At 40.7% G+C, this 16,189-nt stretch overlaps 1 protein-coding gene across 1 annotated transcript in view; it reads right to left on the bottom strand.

Annotated features, from left to right (window-relative positions):
- The window catches only part of LOC124569467 (pancreatic triacylglycerol lipase-like), a 123,230-nt gene that overhangs the window by 25,195 nt on the left and 81,846 nt on the right, over positions 1–16,189 (bottom strand). Inside the window, exon 9 of the mRNA XM_047131080.1 lies at positions 15,334–15,460. Within this exon, the coding sequence (XP_046987036.1) occupies positions 15,334–15,460 (127 nt within the window). The remainder of the gene's footprint in view (positions 1–15,333; positions 15,461–16,189) is intronic.

The raw sequence follows: 16,189 nt of genomic DNA, 5'->3' as shown, positions 1-16,189 counted from the left end.
ATTTTGAGGATATAGAAATTAGTAAGCTAACATACTTTGCATACTTTCACTCTTCGATGTCATACGGGATAATATTTTGGGGTAACTCAATATTTAGAGAAAAAGTATTCACTGCTCAAAAGAAAGTGGTTAGAATAATGTGTGGGGTTCATAGCCTCACATCTTGTAGGCATCTGTTTAAAAGGTTAGGAATTCTTACAACTGCTTCACAGTACATTTACTCAGTAATGAAATTTTTTCTCAACAACATGGACCAGTTTAAAATCAACGGCGACATTCATGCTTACAATACCATAAAAATGAAAGACCTACACTATTCTTTACTTAACCTATCTGGCACAGAAAGGGGTAAAATATGCTGCTATAAAACTTTTTGATAAATTACCAGATGAAATAAAATGTCTGACAGACAGCAGTAATAGTTTCAAAAACAACTTGAAATCATGCCTCCTTGACAACTCCTCCTATACCATAGATGAACTCTTGAATATGAGTAAATAAATCTGGAGAAATAATATATGCATAATATATGCATTTTGTGCCACTTAAAGGAATGGATAATAGAAATATTTAGGTATAACTCTATAATGTAAAAAAACCCTTGTTTCCTGTGTGTGCGCATTTCTTGTGCATTTGACACGTTCCACATATCATAATGGTTTTTACGTGCTATTGATCAATGGAACACGTAACTAACTAACTAACTCACTCTGTCACCTGCTCAGTCACACTCTCTCACGGCATGAAAAACAATGCCACCAATCAAGAGATGTACAAAAACTATCAAAACACAACAAAGAATAGAGGAAAACTAAAAGATTCTCAGCACTATGCACCTATCTGATCACTCACCAAAACCATAGATCAACCAGCCACCCTGATAACACACAAAAAATGGCACAAGTGGGATTATCTGATTGTCAGATAAGATAGACAGCAAATGAGCTTCCACCCTTTGGTCTGAAAATAAAACACAGTCTAGTAAAATGTGGCGCACTGTGATCTGTATGCCATAAGACCACACACTGGAGGGTCCTCTCATTGGAGCAAGAAGCCGTGCATCAGAAGGCTGTGACTTATGAGAAAACGAGTAAGGAGAACCTCATCCCACTTGTGTGGCTGGAAGGAGGTGTATAACTCTCACATTCTATGGTTTGGCTATGGTCAGTCACCTTCAGGCTGCTGCCTCGAGGTACAGCAGTGGCAGAGAATCTGGTGTGTCACATGGGACACCTCAGATGTCGCTTGTTTTGGCTATGTGCTCTGTTTCTGAGGCACCTCGTAGTGCACCCATCATGGTGGATCTGCACTCACAACAGGTTGAGTGGCGAATAGTAACGCATTTGCATCGCTCAAGGTGGGGGGCCAATGTGAAGATTGGCCACCTGGCCTCACCCATTCACCCTGTGGGTTGACAGGTGGCTGCTCCTTCGGCAGGATCCGAGCAGGCACATGGGGCGATGGGGGGAGGGGGGTTTACTAGTTATTGGGAGCTCCTATGTTAGGCACTTATGCACTTATGGAAATCCTCAGGCAGATTGAGCATGCAGGGTGCAGTTGTCTGCAAGTTGTGGCTCACGTCGGCACCCATGATGCCCGTCGCATGGGTTCTGTGGCAACCGTCAGTTCATACAAGCAGCTGGCAGAGGTGGTGAAGACTGCTGGCCTCGCACATGGGCTGCAAGCAGAGTTCACAATTTGCTGCATCATTCCCAGAGTTGATCAGTGTCCTTTGGTTTAGGGCCAAGTGGAGGGTCTCAATCAAAGGCTTTGTGGACTCTGTGATGGTCTTGGCTGCAGATTTCTTGACTATTATCTTTTGGGGATTTGTAGGACTCCCCTTGATAGGTCAGGGGTGCACTACACAAAGGAAGCTGCTACTCGGGAAGCAGAGTGCTTGTGGTCTGCACATGAGGGTTTTTGAGGCTAGGCAGTAGTTTGAGGTGCCCTGATAATCACTTTCCAGTTGACATGCAGCAAGGGAAGTCAAACTGTGTTCAGAATAGAAGTCAAACGGTGTTCAGAATAAAGACACTTCACCTGTCATAATTTTATCAGTAAACTGTCAGAGTAATCCTCATAGTGTCCCCAAATTTACTGCCCTCCAGAAAAGTTCTCACCCTCAAATTACTCTTGGGACCCAGAGATGGCTGATACTCAAAGTGGAAAGCTCTGAGATATTTAGCGAGTCATGGAACATAAATCGAAAAGACAGATTAGAGGTCATAGGAGGGGGAGTGTTTATTGCAATTGACAAAAATATTTTCTCTTTTGAGTTTGAAGTTGAGTGTGACACTGAAGTTATCAGGTCATGTATAACACGTGTAATTGAAAAAAGTTAATTGTTGGATATTTTTACTGGCCACCCAATTCTGCTGTGACAGTTCTAGAGTCATTCATAGAAAGTTTATGGTCAGTGGTGTGTAAATATTCAGATCATGCAATACTAGTTGGAGGCGACTTTAACGTACTGAGTATAGACTGGGATGCCTGTGGATTCATAGTGTGTGGTACAAACAGACAGTCATGAGAAATGCTTCTGAACATGTTTTCTGGAAAATGTCTTGAACAGCTAGCTTGGCAGCAGACACACACAATGGAAATAGTTTAGACCTTTTAGATACAAACAGGCCAGACCTTATCGACAATGTGAGTATAGAATGACCTTATCAACAACGTGAGTATATAAATGGGGATTAGCGATTACTATGATTACAAAATTTAATAAACCAGTCAAGGAGGCTAAGAGAGTGTTCCTGCTAGACACAGCAGATAAGCTGCTATTAGCACCAGACTTAGACCATGAATTGGCATCACTTAGTTCCAGTAAGATGGATGTAGAGGATTTATGACCAAAGTTTAAGCAGATTGTACATCATGGTCTGGAGAGTTATGTGCCTAATAAATGGATAACGGATGGAAAAGACCCACCATGATTCAATAATGAAATTCAGAGGATGCTGAGGAAGCAAAGGCTGTTACACTCTCAGTTCAAAAGGGAAGACACAAATGACGACAAGTGGAGGTTAGTCGAGATTCATGCATCTGTGAAAATATCTATGCATACAGCATACAACAACTACCTCTGTCACACCTGAGCAAAAGATCTGGCAGAGAACCTGAGAAAATTCTGGTCTTACATAACATCACTTAGCAGGTGTAAGGCATCTATTCAGTCCCTTGTTGACCAGTATGGAGTGTCAGCTGAAGATAGAAAAACGAAAGTAAAGTTTTAAATTTCAGATTCAAGACATTGTTCAGACATGAGAATCTTACAAAAATACCATCATTTGACCATCAGACAGACTACCATATGAACGACATAGTAATAAGTATCCTGGCATAAAGAAACAACTGAAAGATTTGAAAGCAAATAAATCACCAGGTCCAGATGGAATCCCAGTTCAATTTTACAAAGAATACTCTACAGCATTGGTCCCTTACCTAGCTTGCATTTATTGTGAATCCCTCACCCAGTCCCAAGCGACTGGAAGAGAGTGTAATGATTACAGTATATAAGAGGGTAAAACAACAGACCTGCAAAGTTACAGACCAATATCCTTAACTTGTGTTTGCTGCAGAATCCTTGAACACATTCGCATTCTGAATATAACAAACAAACTTTCTTGAGACTGAAAAGCTTATGTCCATGAAAGCATCACTCATGTGAAACTCAGCTTGTTCTTTTCCCACATGATGTACTGCAAACTATGGATGAAGGGCAACATGCAGATTCCTTATTTCTATATCTGACATAGTGCCCCACTCCAAGTTGTTACGAGCATATGTAATAAGTTCACGATATGTGAGTAGCCTGAAGATTTCTTAAATAATGGAATCCAGTACGTTGTCCTCGATGGCAAAGGTTCATCAGAGACAAGAGTATGGTCAGGAGTGCCCCAGAAAAGTGTGATAGGACCGCTGTTGTTCTCTTTATACATAAATAATTTGGCTGACAGGGTGAACATCAATCTGCAATTGTTCGCTGATGAAGCCATGGTGTACAGTAAGGTGTCGAAGTTGAGTGACTGTAGGAAGATACAACATGACTTAGACAGAATTTCCAGTTAGTGTGATGAAAGGCAGCTAGCCCCAAATGTGGAAAAATGTAAGTTGATGCAGATGAGTAGGAAGATCAAACCTGTAATGTTTGGATACAGCATTATTAGCGTCCTGCTTGACACAGCCACTGTTTAAATATCTGGGTGTAACACTGCAAAGTGATATGAGATGGACCAAGCATGTGAGAACTGTGCTAGGGAAGGTCAGTGTTTGGGATATGTACCATGTCAGATTGAAGGAAGATATTGAAGCAATTCAGAGACAGGCTGCTAGATTTGTTACCAGCAGGTTCAAACAATATGCAAATGTTATGAAGATGTTTCGAGAACTCAAATGGGAATCCCTGGTGGGAAGGCAGCTTTCTTTTTGAGAAGCACTATTGAGAAAATTTATAAAATTTGCATTTGAAGCTGATTGCCAGATGATTCTACTGTTGCCAACATACACTGCGCATAGGCACCAAAAAGATAAGATACAACAAACTAGGGCTCATACAGAGGCATATAGATAGTCATTTTTCCCTTGCTCTATTTGTGAGTAGAGCAGGAAAAGAAATGACTAGTACTGGTACAGGGTACCCTACGCCATGCACCATACGGTGGCTTGTGGACTATCTATGTAGATGTAGATGTAGAACAGTTGTGTTGTGGACTTAATGAGGTGCACCATATTATCTACCACTTCCAGCCATTCTTCTTCCCACTGATGCATGACTCTATACCTCAACAGCAAAGTGAGAGCATGCAGGTGGATGGTGTATTGAACTAATTTAGCACACTGACATGCCTCCTTGGCTGCTACATCTGCCATTTCATTCCCCGCAACACCCATATGATTTGGCACCCAGCAGAAAGAAACCTCTTTCCCCAGCATTTGTAGTACAAGGAGGGCATCCTGGATATTCTGGACTACTTTATCTGCTGGGTACAAGTGTTGTAGAGAGTTAAGGGCACTCAGGGAATCAGAACAAACAAGGAATTTAACACTCAAAACGTGTCTTATCTGCCCCAGTGCCTTTGAGATCGCATATAATTCCACATAGAAGGCAGTAAAGTCTTGAGGCAGTCGGATCTTGAGAATACGATCAGGGAAAGCAAGAGAGCAAGTAATGGAGTCCCCCTGTTTAGACCCATCCATAAATACAGCTACTGAGTTCTGGTGCTCAGTTAAGGTGTCATAAAGCAATGTACTAAAACCATACGCAAGAGTGCCTCAGGTGTAGTAACCATGGTAATTTGGAGAAAAAAATGAGGCCCAGAAACCTCACTGAGACTTTACAATGTCGAATGATGCCCCTCTTATGCAAGTCAGGTAAATTAAAAATATGATGAGAATAGTTAGAACACACAAACACATTTTTATCTGCAGAAAATTGAAAAATCCGTGGCCAGTGGAACATGAGGTTTTGTGGGAAGTTCATTCAAGAGCCTCCAGCTTTTATGAAGAAATGGGCATCAGTGTAGCCAGTGAGCATTTCTACAGCAATGAAAATTTGTTCTTTAGGCCCTTGCAGATCTTAATATCAGAGAAATTTGTGAGACAGCTTTTCACAGATGTTCAAATACACAATGTAGGGAGTAAGGCACAGATAAAGCTGGCTAACAGTAAGATCAAAACATATCAAGAGCATGCATACATGTATGTAAGTGAAATATGGACAATAATCAAGTCAGTAATAGAAGCTTTTGAAATGTGGTGCTCCAGAATTCTGCAGATTAGATGAGTAGATTGAATAACATAAAAGAAATTAATGTCACAATTTGATTAAAAGAAGGATTCAGTTGATAGAACACATCCTGAGGCATCAAGGAATAGTGAAGGAAGCAGGTATGTGGGGGAGGGGAGAAGGGGTGAGAGGGGGGGCGGGGGGGGGGGGGGGGGGGGGAGAGAGAGAGAGAGAGAGAGAGAGAGAGAGAGAGAGAGAGAGAGAGTGTGTGTGTGTGTGTGTGTGTGTGTGTGTGTGTGTGTGTGTGTGCGTGGGTGTGCGTGGGCGCGCGCGGATTTATCCCGGATTTCCCGGTTAAAAATACAGTTTCTCCCGGGTGAAAACACACTTTTTCTGTGTTAAGTGACATTATATTTTCCCTTCAGAACTTATCAATCAAAACTCAGGGAAAAAGACACATTTTGGAAATATCTTTGATGTGCAACAACATGTACACTGCATAATTTCGTATTACAAAAGTATACATTGGAATTCCATCAAACACCACATGTTGCTTTCTGAATCATTGAAATCGAGATTGTGATGCACTTCTGTAAGCCAGTTATAGCTCATATCACATGATCTCACCAGCCGATGACAGCGGGTATTCAGAGCTAAGGACATGTGATATAGTCAGCTGACAGCAACATTGCTGATTAGTAGCACGAACACACAAAGAGGAAAAGTTAATAGTTTAAATTAGTATACATAGTGTTGCTACAAGAAAAGCAAAGTGTTCGCACATAATATTGGTCTCTAAGGTTAATAAGCTGCAAGAGAAGCTAAGCTTTTGCATATGATGTTGATCTTTTTTGCGCGTGTTACACTTTAAGATATATCACACAAATGTGCCAGTAAAATTTTTAATAGTGACATAAATGTCTGATCTTTGGGGTTAGAAATTCTTCTAAATGGCTCATCATCAAAGAGTTGACTTTTAAATAATGGTCAAATGCTCTGTGATTTAAGAAATTCATGGTAGATTCTCACACATAGTTCAACTTACGTAAAAGGATATTTACTTTGAAAGTAGTGCCTTTCAAACCACCATTCGCAATATTTTCCCACGACCTGTTAGAAATAGGTTCGTTTCAGCAGTTGCCAGAGAGCACAGATAACAGGCGACACCGCCCTTGCACAGCTACCATGACGCAGGAAGCTCATATGTACGTACGTGTAAAACATTGAAAGATCATACATTATGTCATAAAAGAAACAAGACATCACAGGATACTCCAAGAGCATCAGAATTTTGTGAACCATGCTCAAATGTGCACATTTAAAATGCATAGCCTACTTAAAGTGCACATTCGTATGTCCAGATTCCCAATGAAGTAGACCTCGACCTGATATTAAGTTTTTCAGTGTGGGTTTCGGAATTTAAATTTTCTTGGAGCACCAGTACTGTACTACATCATGTTTGGTTCTTTGTTATGGCATAATGCCACACCTGCTAGAAGATGAAAACATGCACTTTAAATGCAGTGAACAGTTGAAACTAGCCAGTTCTGTGGAATTAAACATTTCGTTTCAAATACATTGACTGCCTCTGCAGAAAAGGTTAATAAAAGACAAATTTCTTTAGCAAGCAGACAAAAATAACTTCACTGTCAGTAAAGTTGGAAATAAAATCAAATCTGAAACTAATAACATATTTTAGCCTTCTGTAATTATGTGAATGTATTTTAATTCACTTGATAGCTACCGGTAACAGATATCCATTTTGTTTTCATTTGACGTGAGAGTAAACAAAGGGGAAACAGCAAAATCACTAAATGTAAACACGGGTCATGTGGAGACTACTCACTATAACTCAGACTGCTCTGCGCATCAGCCCCGGATCTACAATATTTGCTAACCGGGTCAATACTAAAAAAAATCGAATTTTCAAAACTATGTTTCTCTTGTAGCGCACATCTTTCTGAAAAGTCTGAAACATAAAACATATGTGTTCGAGGAAATGTAAGACATGTATTTTGGTCATAAGTGTGCCAAAGCGCCATGCCACGTCTCTTCAGACAGCATTCTTCCCTCGCACGTCACTGTATTTCGCTCTGTGGTACCGAAACATGTATACTTTTGTAATTAATAGCAAATGGGATTATTTGTAATCAGGAGAACAAGAACTCTTCAGAAAATTTGCACTCTTTATTGCCTATTAGCTAACAACTTGCTGTTTTGTGTGACATAGAATTAAATATAGGATACATAAAACCAATAAAGACAAGAGCTAAGCAAGAAAGTACACATTTCTTCAATTCTTAACACCTAGCATTTTTTTCTCTCTAATCTTGCTAAACCTTTACATGGCATGATTTCCTTTCTGCGAAAGGATCTATTACCTCATCAAAGTTCATCAAACATTTTGCTACATGAAAAATCGAAATGTCATTATCTAATACTGAAAAAGCTCTCAATACAAATAATACCCAAGATTGGTGTGGTTTCTTGATCTCATTACATCTATTTTGTCACTGTCTGCTAGATAAAACAAAATAGGCCTTTCTAATATTGCAGCAATTTTGTAATACACATCTAATAAACGAGACTGTTTTGGCACAAATGGTCATTTTTATAACATGACAGAATATAATTCATGAAGTACCAATATCAAATGCCTATTAGGCCTACTACAAGCAAAATGCTTTATGTTAGGAAATAGTTTCATGTTTCATTATATGCACCAGTGCCTCAAGCACGAGATCGAAAAGTAGTATTACGAAATTTTTATATAAATTTGGAATTGTCTTATTCTCCCATAATTTGTGTGTTGTCCCTGTTTCTTCTCCTTCCTCATTCTAACAAACAATCTTGTCATCACCAATTCTGTAGCTATTCCTGCCATTGTCAAAATTTGTTCGCCGATTAACTCACTAACCCTGGCAGAATCACAGGTTCAGTTATCCCGCGATTATTCTCCGGTTAGGCGTTGTTACATGTTCGTACAACACGTTTTCAGCATTACTTCCAGAATATAACTTAAGTGGCTGACAACTGGTCCTTACTAGTGTAGCGATCTGGCCAAAAATTTTCTGTCAAAATTTCATTTTCTTGGATACACCGAGAAGATAATACATAATCTTTCTCATCTGTTATTCCTGTTACTCATTTATTTCCATTCTGGTAGTCTGAATCTATGGATTTCGCTAGTAATTATATCAACAATGATCATTCGCAAACCCAACCAATCACATAATCAGACAGAGTTCGGCTTTACTCTGCTCAGCTTGTATAGCCCCGTCCCCTTTTGTCTGAGGAAAGTTTATTTCTAGATGCAATGAGGATTCTCCTGACAGAGACATCACGTACACTATGCACGCATTCAAAAATCAACTTATGACTCATTCAGAAATCAACTTAAAAAGTGTTCAAAAATGTTCAAAAACCAACAGGGATGTGTTTCAAAATCATATGAATAATTGATAGACTAACGTGCGCTGGATGCTAAGTGCTTTGTGAAACAAGTTTATTTTCCCTCAAGAATATGAATTTGGTGTCCCCTTTTCCCGGTAGCATCTAGCTGCCTTCTGTGACTGCTTGCACAGCCAACAGCCACATTCCTGTAGCCAGAAGCAGGAGACTCTAATACTCAAAGGCGACTCAACTGCGCATGCAAATGAGCCCGCTCGTAACTGCTAAAACGAATCTAATGTAAACAGTTTTGACTTCATGCTCATCGGAGGTAATTTGTTGTTATGAAGCATTGCACAGTCTTCCTAAAGCCTTTGACACATTTTGCTGTTGGCACATGCTTGCATGAGCACTGTGTGTCGTCACTGTATATGGTGCATTTCCTTTGAAATTTAAGTTATTTTCATTTTTTTCTCTCATTATGTTTTATTGTTGAAGTTCTATTCTGCAGTAGCGGGATACGGAAATACACTCCTGGAAATTGAAATAAGAACACCGTGAATTCATTGTCCCAGGAAGGGGAAACTTTATTGACACATTCCTGGGGTCAGATACATCACATGATCACACTGACAGAACCACAGGCACATAGACACAGGCAACAGAGCATGCACAATGTCGGCACTAGTACAGTGTATATCCACCTTTCGCAGCAATGCAGGCTGCTATTCTCCCATGGAGACGATCGTAGAGATGCTGGATGTAGTCCTGTGGAACGGCTTGCCATGCCATTTCCACCTGGCGCCTCAGTTGGACCAGCGTTGGTGCTGGACGTGCAGACCGCGTGAGACGACGCTTCATCCAGTCCCAAACATGCTCAATGGGGGACAGATCCGGAGATCTTGCTGGCCAGCGTAGTTGACTTACACCTTCTAGAGCACGTTGGGTGGCACGGGATACATGCGGACGTGCATTGTCCTGTTGGAACAGCAAGTTCCCTTGCCGGTCTAGGAATGGTAGAACGATGGGTTCGATGACGGTTTGGATGTACCGTGCACTATTCAGTGTCCCCTCGACGATCACCAGTGGTGTACGGCCAGTGTAGGAGATCGCTCCCCACACCATGATGCCGGGTGTTGGCCCTGTGTGCCTCGGTCGTATGCAGTCCTGATTGTGGCGCCCACCTGCACCGCGCCAAACATGCATACGACCATCATTGGCACCAAGGCAGAAGCGACTCTCATCGCTGAAGACGACACGTCTCCATTCGTCCCTCCATTCACGCCTGTCGCGACACCACTGGAGGCGGGCTGCACGATGTTGGGGCGTGAGCGGAAGACGGCCTAACGGTGTGCGGGACCGTAGCCCAGCTTCATGGAGACGGTTGCGAATGGTCCTCGCCGATACCCCAGGAGCAACAGTGTCCCTAATTTACTGGGAAGTGGCGGTGCGGTCCCCTACGGCACTGCGTAGGATCCTACGGTCTTGGCGTGCATCCGTGCGTCGCTGCGGTCCGGTCCCAGGTCGACGGGCACGTGCACCTTCCGCCGACCACTGGCGACAACATCGATGTACTGTGGAGACCTCACGCCCCACGTGTTGAGCAATTCGGCGGTACGTCCACCCGGCCTCCCGCATGCCCACTATACGCCCTCGCTCAAAGTCCGTCAACTGCACATACGGTTCACGTCCACGCTGTCGCGGCATGCTACCAGTGTTAAAGACTGCGATGGAGCTCCGTATGCCACGGCAAACTGGCTGACACTGACGGCGGCGGTGCACAAATGCTGCGCAGCTAGCGCCATTCGACGGCCAACACCGCGGTTCCTGGTGTGTCCGCTGTGCCGTGCGTGTGATCATTGCTTGTACAGCCCTTTCGCAGTGTCCGGAGCAAGTATGGTGGGTCTGACACACCGGTGTCAATGTGTTCTTTTTTCCATTTCCAGGAGTGTATATTTGTTAGAGTATCGGTTCTTACCAGTCTAAATTACAAAAATTTAACAAAAAACTAAAACAATGAAAAATTCCTGGAATTCTAAAGAATTCCTGAGTTTTTCCCGTTTTTCTCCCGGATGAAAAAATTCCTGGGTTTTTCCTGGTTGTCCCGGGTCGTATCTTCCTACAGTCACTTGAAGACAACAATTTCCTGTACACTACAGCACCATCAATGAAAAATTGCAGACTGCTGCTCACACTATCCATAAGATATTTTATGTATGTAGAAAATTGGAGTGGTTCTGTCACACTTTCCTGGGGCACTACTGAGGATTTCTTTGTCTGCAATGAATGCTCACCATTCAGGACAACGTTCTATTACTAACACTTGCCACTGAGGACACTGTTTTATCACTTAATAAGTTTTCAAGCCACGCACATATCTGAGAACGTAGTCCATGTGCTCAGACCCAAACGACAGTATTCCTTAAGCATATACTTTATTTGATGAACAGCAGTACAGAACTGTACTGAAGGCTTTCCAGAAGTCAAAACATGTGATAGCTACTTGGAAACTGTTCCATAGAGCTTTCTGGGTTTCATGAATGAAAAAGATGAACGCTAGGTTTCACATGACCCATGCCTGCAAAATCAGTGCTAATTATTTAAGAACAGTTGGCATCAAATATATAGTATGTAGTTTTGTTGCAGCTGTCCAGGATTCAATTTATAAACTGGAAGAACCTGTGGTTTGTTTTCTACTTAACATGGAATGCACTATTTCTCCTGAGATCTATGATAAAATAGTGGTAAATTAGTGTCAGTTTTTTTTCAGATAATGGATATAGAACATGGCAAATACTTCCCTGGGGCCAAAAGTTTTCCCTATTTTGAACTAGTTAACATATTATACAAAACAAACACACACCACAGAAAAAACATGTCAGAAGTTGAGTTTTATGTCATAAAGTAAGTTGTCTGTCTGCAATATTATGTCATTAACATTAATTGTGCACCAAAAGATTCTAGTGGTGTTTGCAGGAGGAACTGTAATAGTACTTTTGAGGTTTTTTTTCCACACCATTCACAATCTACCATTTTCATACCAAAACTACAGGAAGTGAAAGGGAAGTTCGGTAATGACAAATCTCTTAAAAAAGGTACTTCAAGTAAATTCCAACATAAGAATAAAAGAATGTCAACAGTTACAAATAGCAGCAGAATTACAAAATGATATGCTCTACAATATGACCACCTGTAATGACATCATCAATAGGATGCTATAATCTGGTCTTCCATCCTCTTAAATATGAAAATTGGGAAATTTCTGTAGAAAACATTATTGATCCTGTCACTAGCATCCCAGAATCATATTAGAAAGCTTGATAAATGAAGACATAAAAATTGGAGACACAATTAAATAAAAAGGTTATTTTTAAGAAACCAGTTTTGTTTACATTAGACACTACAAGAAGTTTCCGAAACTTTATACCAGAGTGGTGTTACAAGAAGGGGGAACATTGAATCAAGTGTGACTTTGGCTATTCTACATGGTACTAGTGTCTATCACAATCTTATGAATGAGAAGATATTTACAAATGGGATTATTATGTGGAATGCATAGTTAGCAATTGAGGGTGCCCACACCCAGAAGCAAGGAGGGGCAGTGGCACTGCCCTCCTCTAGCTCTCAGGGAAAGCAAAAAATACAGTGAAGTCCTGGGGTTTTCTTCCTAGAAAACAGTTTAAATGTCTGTATTACACAGGTTCTTAATAGGACTGGAACTGAAACATTTTTATGGCTACTTACAAGTTGTCATTTGTCTTCTACAGGATTAAAAATGCTCCATACTCGTAAGTACAGCCCCCACCTCCCCCCAAAAAAAACTATGGTTTGGTCACTGAAATTAGCTGTCTAATAGATACTTCAATCATTACGCTGCTTATGGTGGATTGCACAATGAGGTTATTACGGTACCTTGATATTGTGAAGCATTGCTTGTATAAAGTATTCTCTATGAAACAATTAATATAATAATGTAAAATCAGAGGTGAAGAATAAACAGAGTAATGCATAACAATATACAGTAAGAATAACTGTTTAGCAGTGGAAGAGCACACACACAAGAAATTTAACAAAGGTAGATTAAAAGCAATACATTTATAGTGTGATCTAAAGCACCCTATTTCATTTGTCTTGCTCTTGGAACTACAACCGATCAGCAGTGAAAAGAGCAAATAGCCTGTACAACATGGTAACTAGAAAAGAGGCAGTTTTTTCCCAGTGTAGTAATTTTCTGTGTATCCAGTGACATGTTAATTTCCAGCCATTTTATGAACAAATAAAGTAATCCAAATCCACTTCATAACTACCACATACATAATAATAAGTGATAGGTGGTAATAGGTGCTCTGTCCAGAAGCAATTTATAATGTGTGTATCTGGACCTATTTCACATCACTGAAAACTCTTCTTCATGCTGTGATCTGCGTACACTAATGACCATTAAAATTGTTGCACCAAGAAGAAATGCAAATGATAAACGGGTATTCATTGAAAAAATATATCATACTAGAACTGACATGTGATTACATTTTCACACAATTTGGGAGCATAGATCTTGAGAAATCAGTACCCAGAACAACCACCTCTGGCCGTAATAACGGCCTTGATACACCTGGGCATTGAGTCAAACAGAGCTTGGATGGCATGTACAGGTGCAGCTGCCCATGCAGCTTCAACACGATACCACAGTTCATCAAGAGTAGTGACTGGCATATTGTGACGAGCCAGTTGCGCGGCCACCATTGATCAGACGTTTTCAATTGGTGAGAGATCTGGAGAATGTGCTGGCCAGGGCAGCAATCCAACATTTTCTGTATCCAGAAAGGCCCGTACAGGACCTGCAACATGCGGTTGTGCATTATCCTGCTGAAATGTACGGTTTCGCAGGGATCGAATGAAGGGTAGAGCCACGTGTCGTAACTCATCTGAAATTTAATGTCCACTGTTCAAAGTGCCGTCAATGCGAACAAGAGGTGACCAAGACGTTTAACCAATGGCACCCCATACCATCACGCCGGGTGATATGCCAGTATGGCGATGACTAATACATGCTTCCAATGTGCGTTCACCACGATGTTGCCAAACATGGATGCGACCATCATGATGCTGTAAACAGAACCTGGATTCATCAAAAAAATGACGTTTTGCCATTATCACACCCAGGTTCGTCGCTGAGTACACAATTGCAGGTGCTCCTGTCTGTGATGCAGTGTCAAGGATAACTGCAGCCACGGTCTCCGAGCTGATAGTCCATGCTGCTGCAAACGTCATCGAACTGTTCATGCAGATGGTTGTTGTCTTGCAAACGTCCCCATCTGTTGACTCAGGGATCAAGATGTGGCTGCACGATCTGTTACAGCCATGCGGATAAGATGCCTGTCATCTCGACTGCTAGTGATATGAGGCAGTTGGGATCCAGCACAGCATTCCGTATTACCCTCCTGAACCCACTGATTCCAATTTCTGCTAACAGTCATTGGATCTTGACCAATGCGAGCAGCAATGTCGCGATACAATAATCCGAAACCGTGATAGGCTGCAATCCGACCTTTATCAAAGTCGGAAACATGGTGGTACACATTTCTCCTCCTTATACAGTACGAGGCATCACAACAACGTTTCACCAGGCAATGCTAGTCAACTGCTGTTTGTGAATGAGAAATTGGTTGGAAACTCTCTTCATGTCAGTACGTTGTAGGTGTTGCCACCGGTGCCATTCTTGTGTGGATGCTCTGAAAAGCTAATCATTTGGATATCACAGCATCTTTTTCCTGTCGATTAAATTTCGTATCTGTAGCACGTCATCTTCGTGGTGTAGCAATTTTAATGGCCAGAAGTCTAACATGATTTCTAAAAGAATACCTCAGTTAATTAAACCAGAAAGGTGCAACATCTATTTATATGTTTGTATGCCAGACATTCTACAGTTTCTTATCCATCCCACTTGTATTAATTTTCCATTAACCATTACTGATTTATTAATTTCATTTGTGTAACTATATTTGTTATGAGTGATACATTATAATGAGTATTTTTAGAGAAGTTACTTATCACAGTTATTTAAAAAGTGGTATATATTGTGCAACAACACAATATGAGCGACAACTGCATTTTACTACTCAGAGTAAACTCAATTTATTTTGTTACATACTTTGAACCGCATTAACTAAATTAAGTCTAGCACATGCTTTACAATATTTTAACATAATTAATACCTTGGTGTGAGGTCCAAATTTTTAATTACATTAGTGTCACTGTGTAATGAGATCCGCATAAAACCTTGAACCCAAGATTCTGCATGTTGCGGTTGAGCCAGTTCCACTGTTACCTTGTAATGACGTTCTGAAATGGAAATAAAGGTATTAAGCACTTATTAAGAATTCAAAATAAATTTCAATCAACAGGCACAACATATTTATCTGCAATCTTGACTTCACATAAGGAAAATTTCTAAAGCAATAAGTTTTTCTTCTGTGTTTATAATGTAGGTATTTACACAAGCTCCTATCTACTGGACTGCAGTAATGATACTTTTCTCAGACACACATCTACTTATTTTGGCAATGTCTATACTGTTTCTAAAACAGTCAGGTTTGAAAAGAATGTTAAACTATTGTGTTTTATGGACAAATAAAATATATTTTTCTAGTTTGTTTAGAAATATTATTATGGTCTTGATGTGTCTGAAATACAAACAATTACCAAAAGGTTGTTCCTCATATTCTTTTTCTTCTAGTCCTTAACTATACTATTCATTTTATTTCTCTTCCTCTTAATCCATACTGTCCTCATCACCTCTGAACTGAAGCTGCCACAGTAGTAAACAATGTATTATCTTTGACCTCATACCCTCTGTGACATCTCCCCTTTCATTTATGTCTCCCTTTGTCCTCGCAACAGAAGGTTCCCCTCATAATTTGGTTCGCCCTCATAATTTGGTTCGAGAGAGCCATTCTTCCTTTCTAAGCTTCCCCAGGCCATCCTTACTTCATCTCTGAGGAAGAAACTACTTTTAAATGTGACCGTTGGCAGTAATAAGAACTTTGCCTTCAGATGGTAAGTATTGGCAAG

The sequence above is a fragment of the Schistocerca americana genome, unplaced genomic scaffold, assembly GCF_021461395.2.
Source record: "Schistocerca americana isolate TAMUIC-IGC-003095 unplaced genomic scaffold, iqSchAmer2.1 HiC_scaffold_15, whole genome shotgun sequence".
NCBI classification, from domain to species: domain Eukaryota; kingdom Metazoa; phylum Arthropoda; class Insecta; order Orthoptera; family Acrididae; genus Schistocerca; species Schistocerca americana.
The sequence above is the reverse complement of the archived record's forward strand: the minus strand, read 5'-3'. Positions and strand labels throughout refer to the sequence as shown.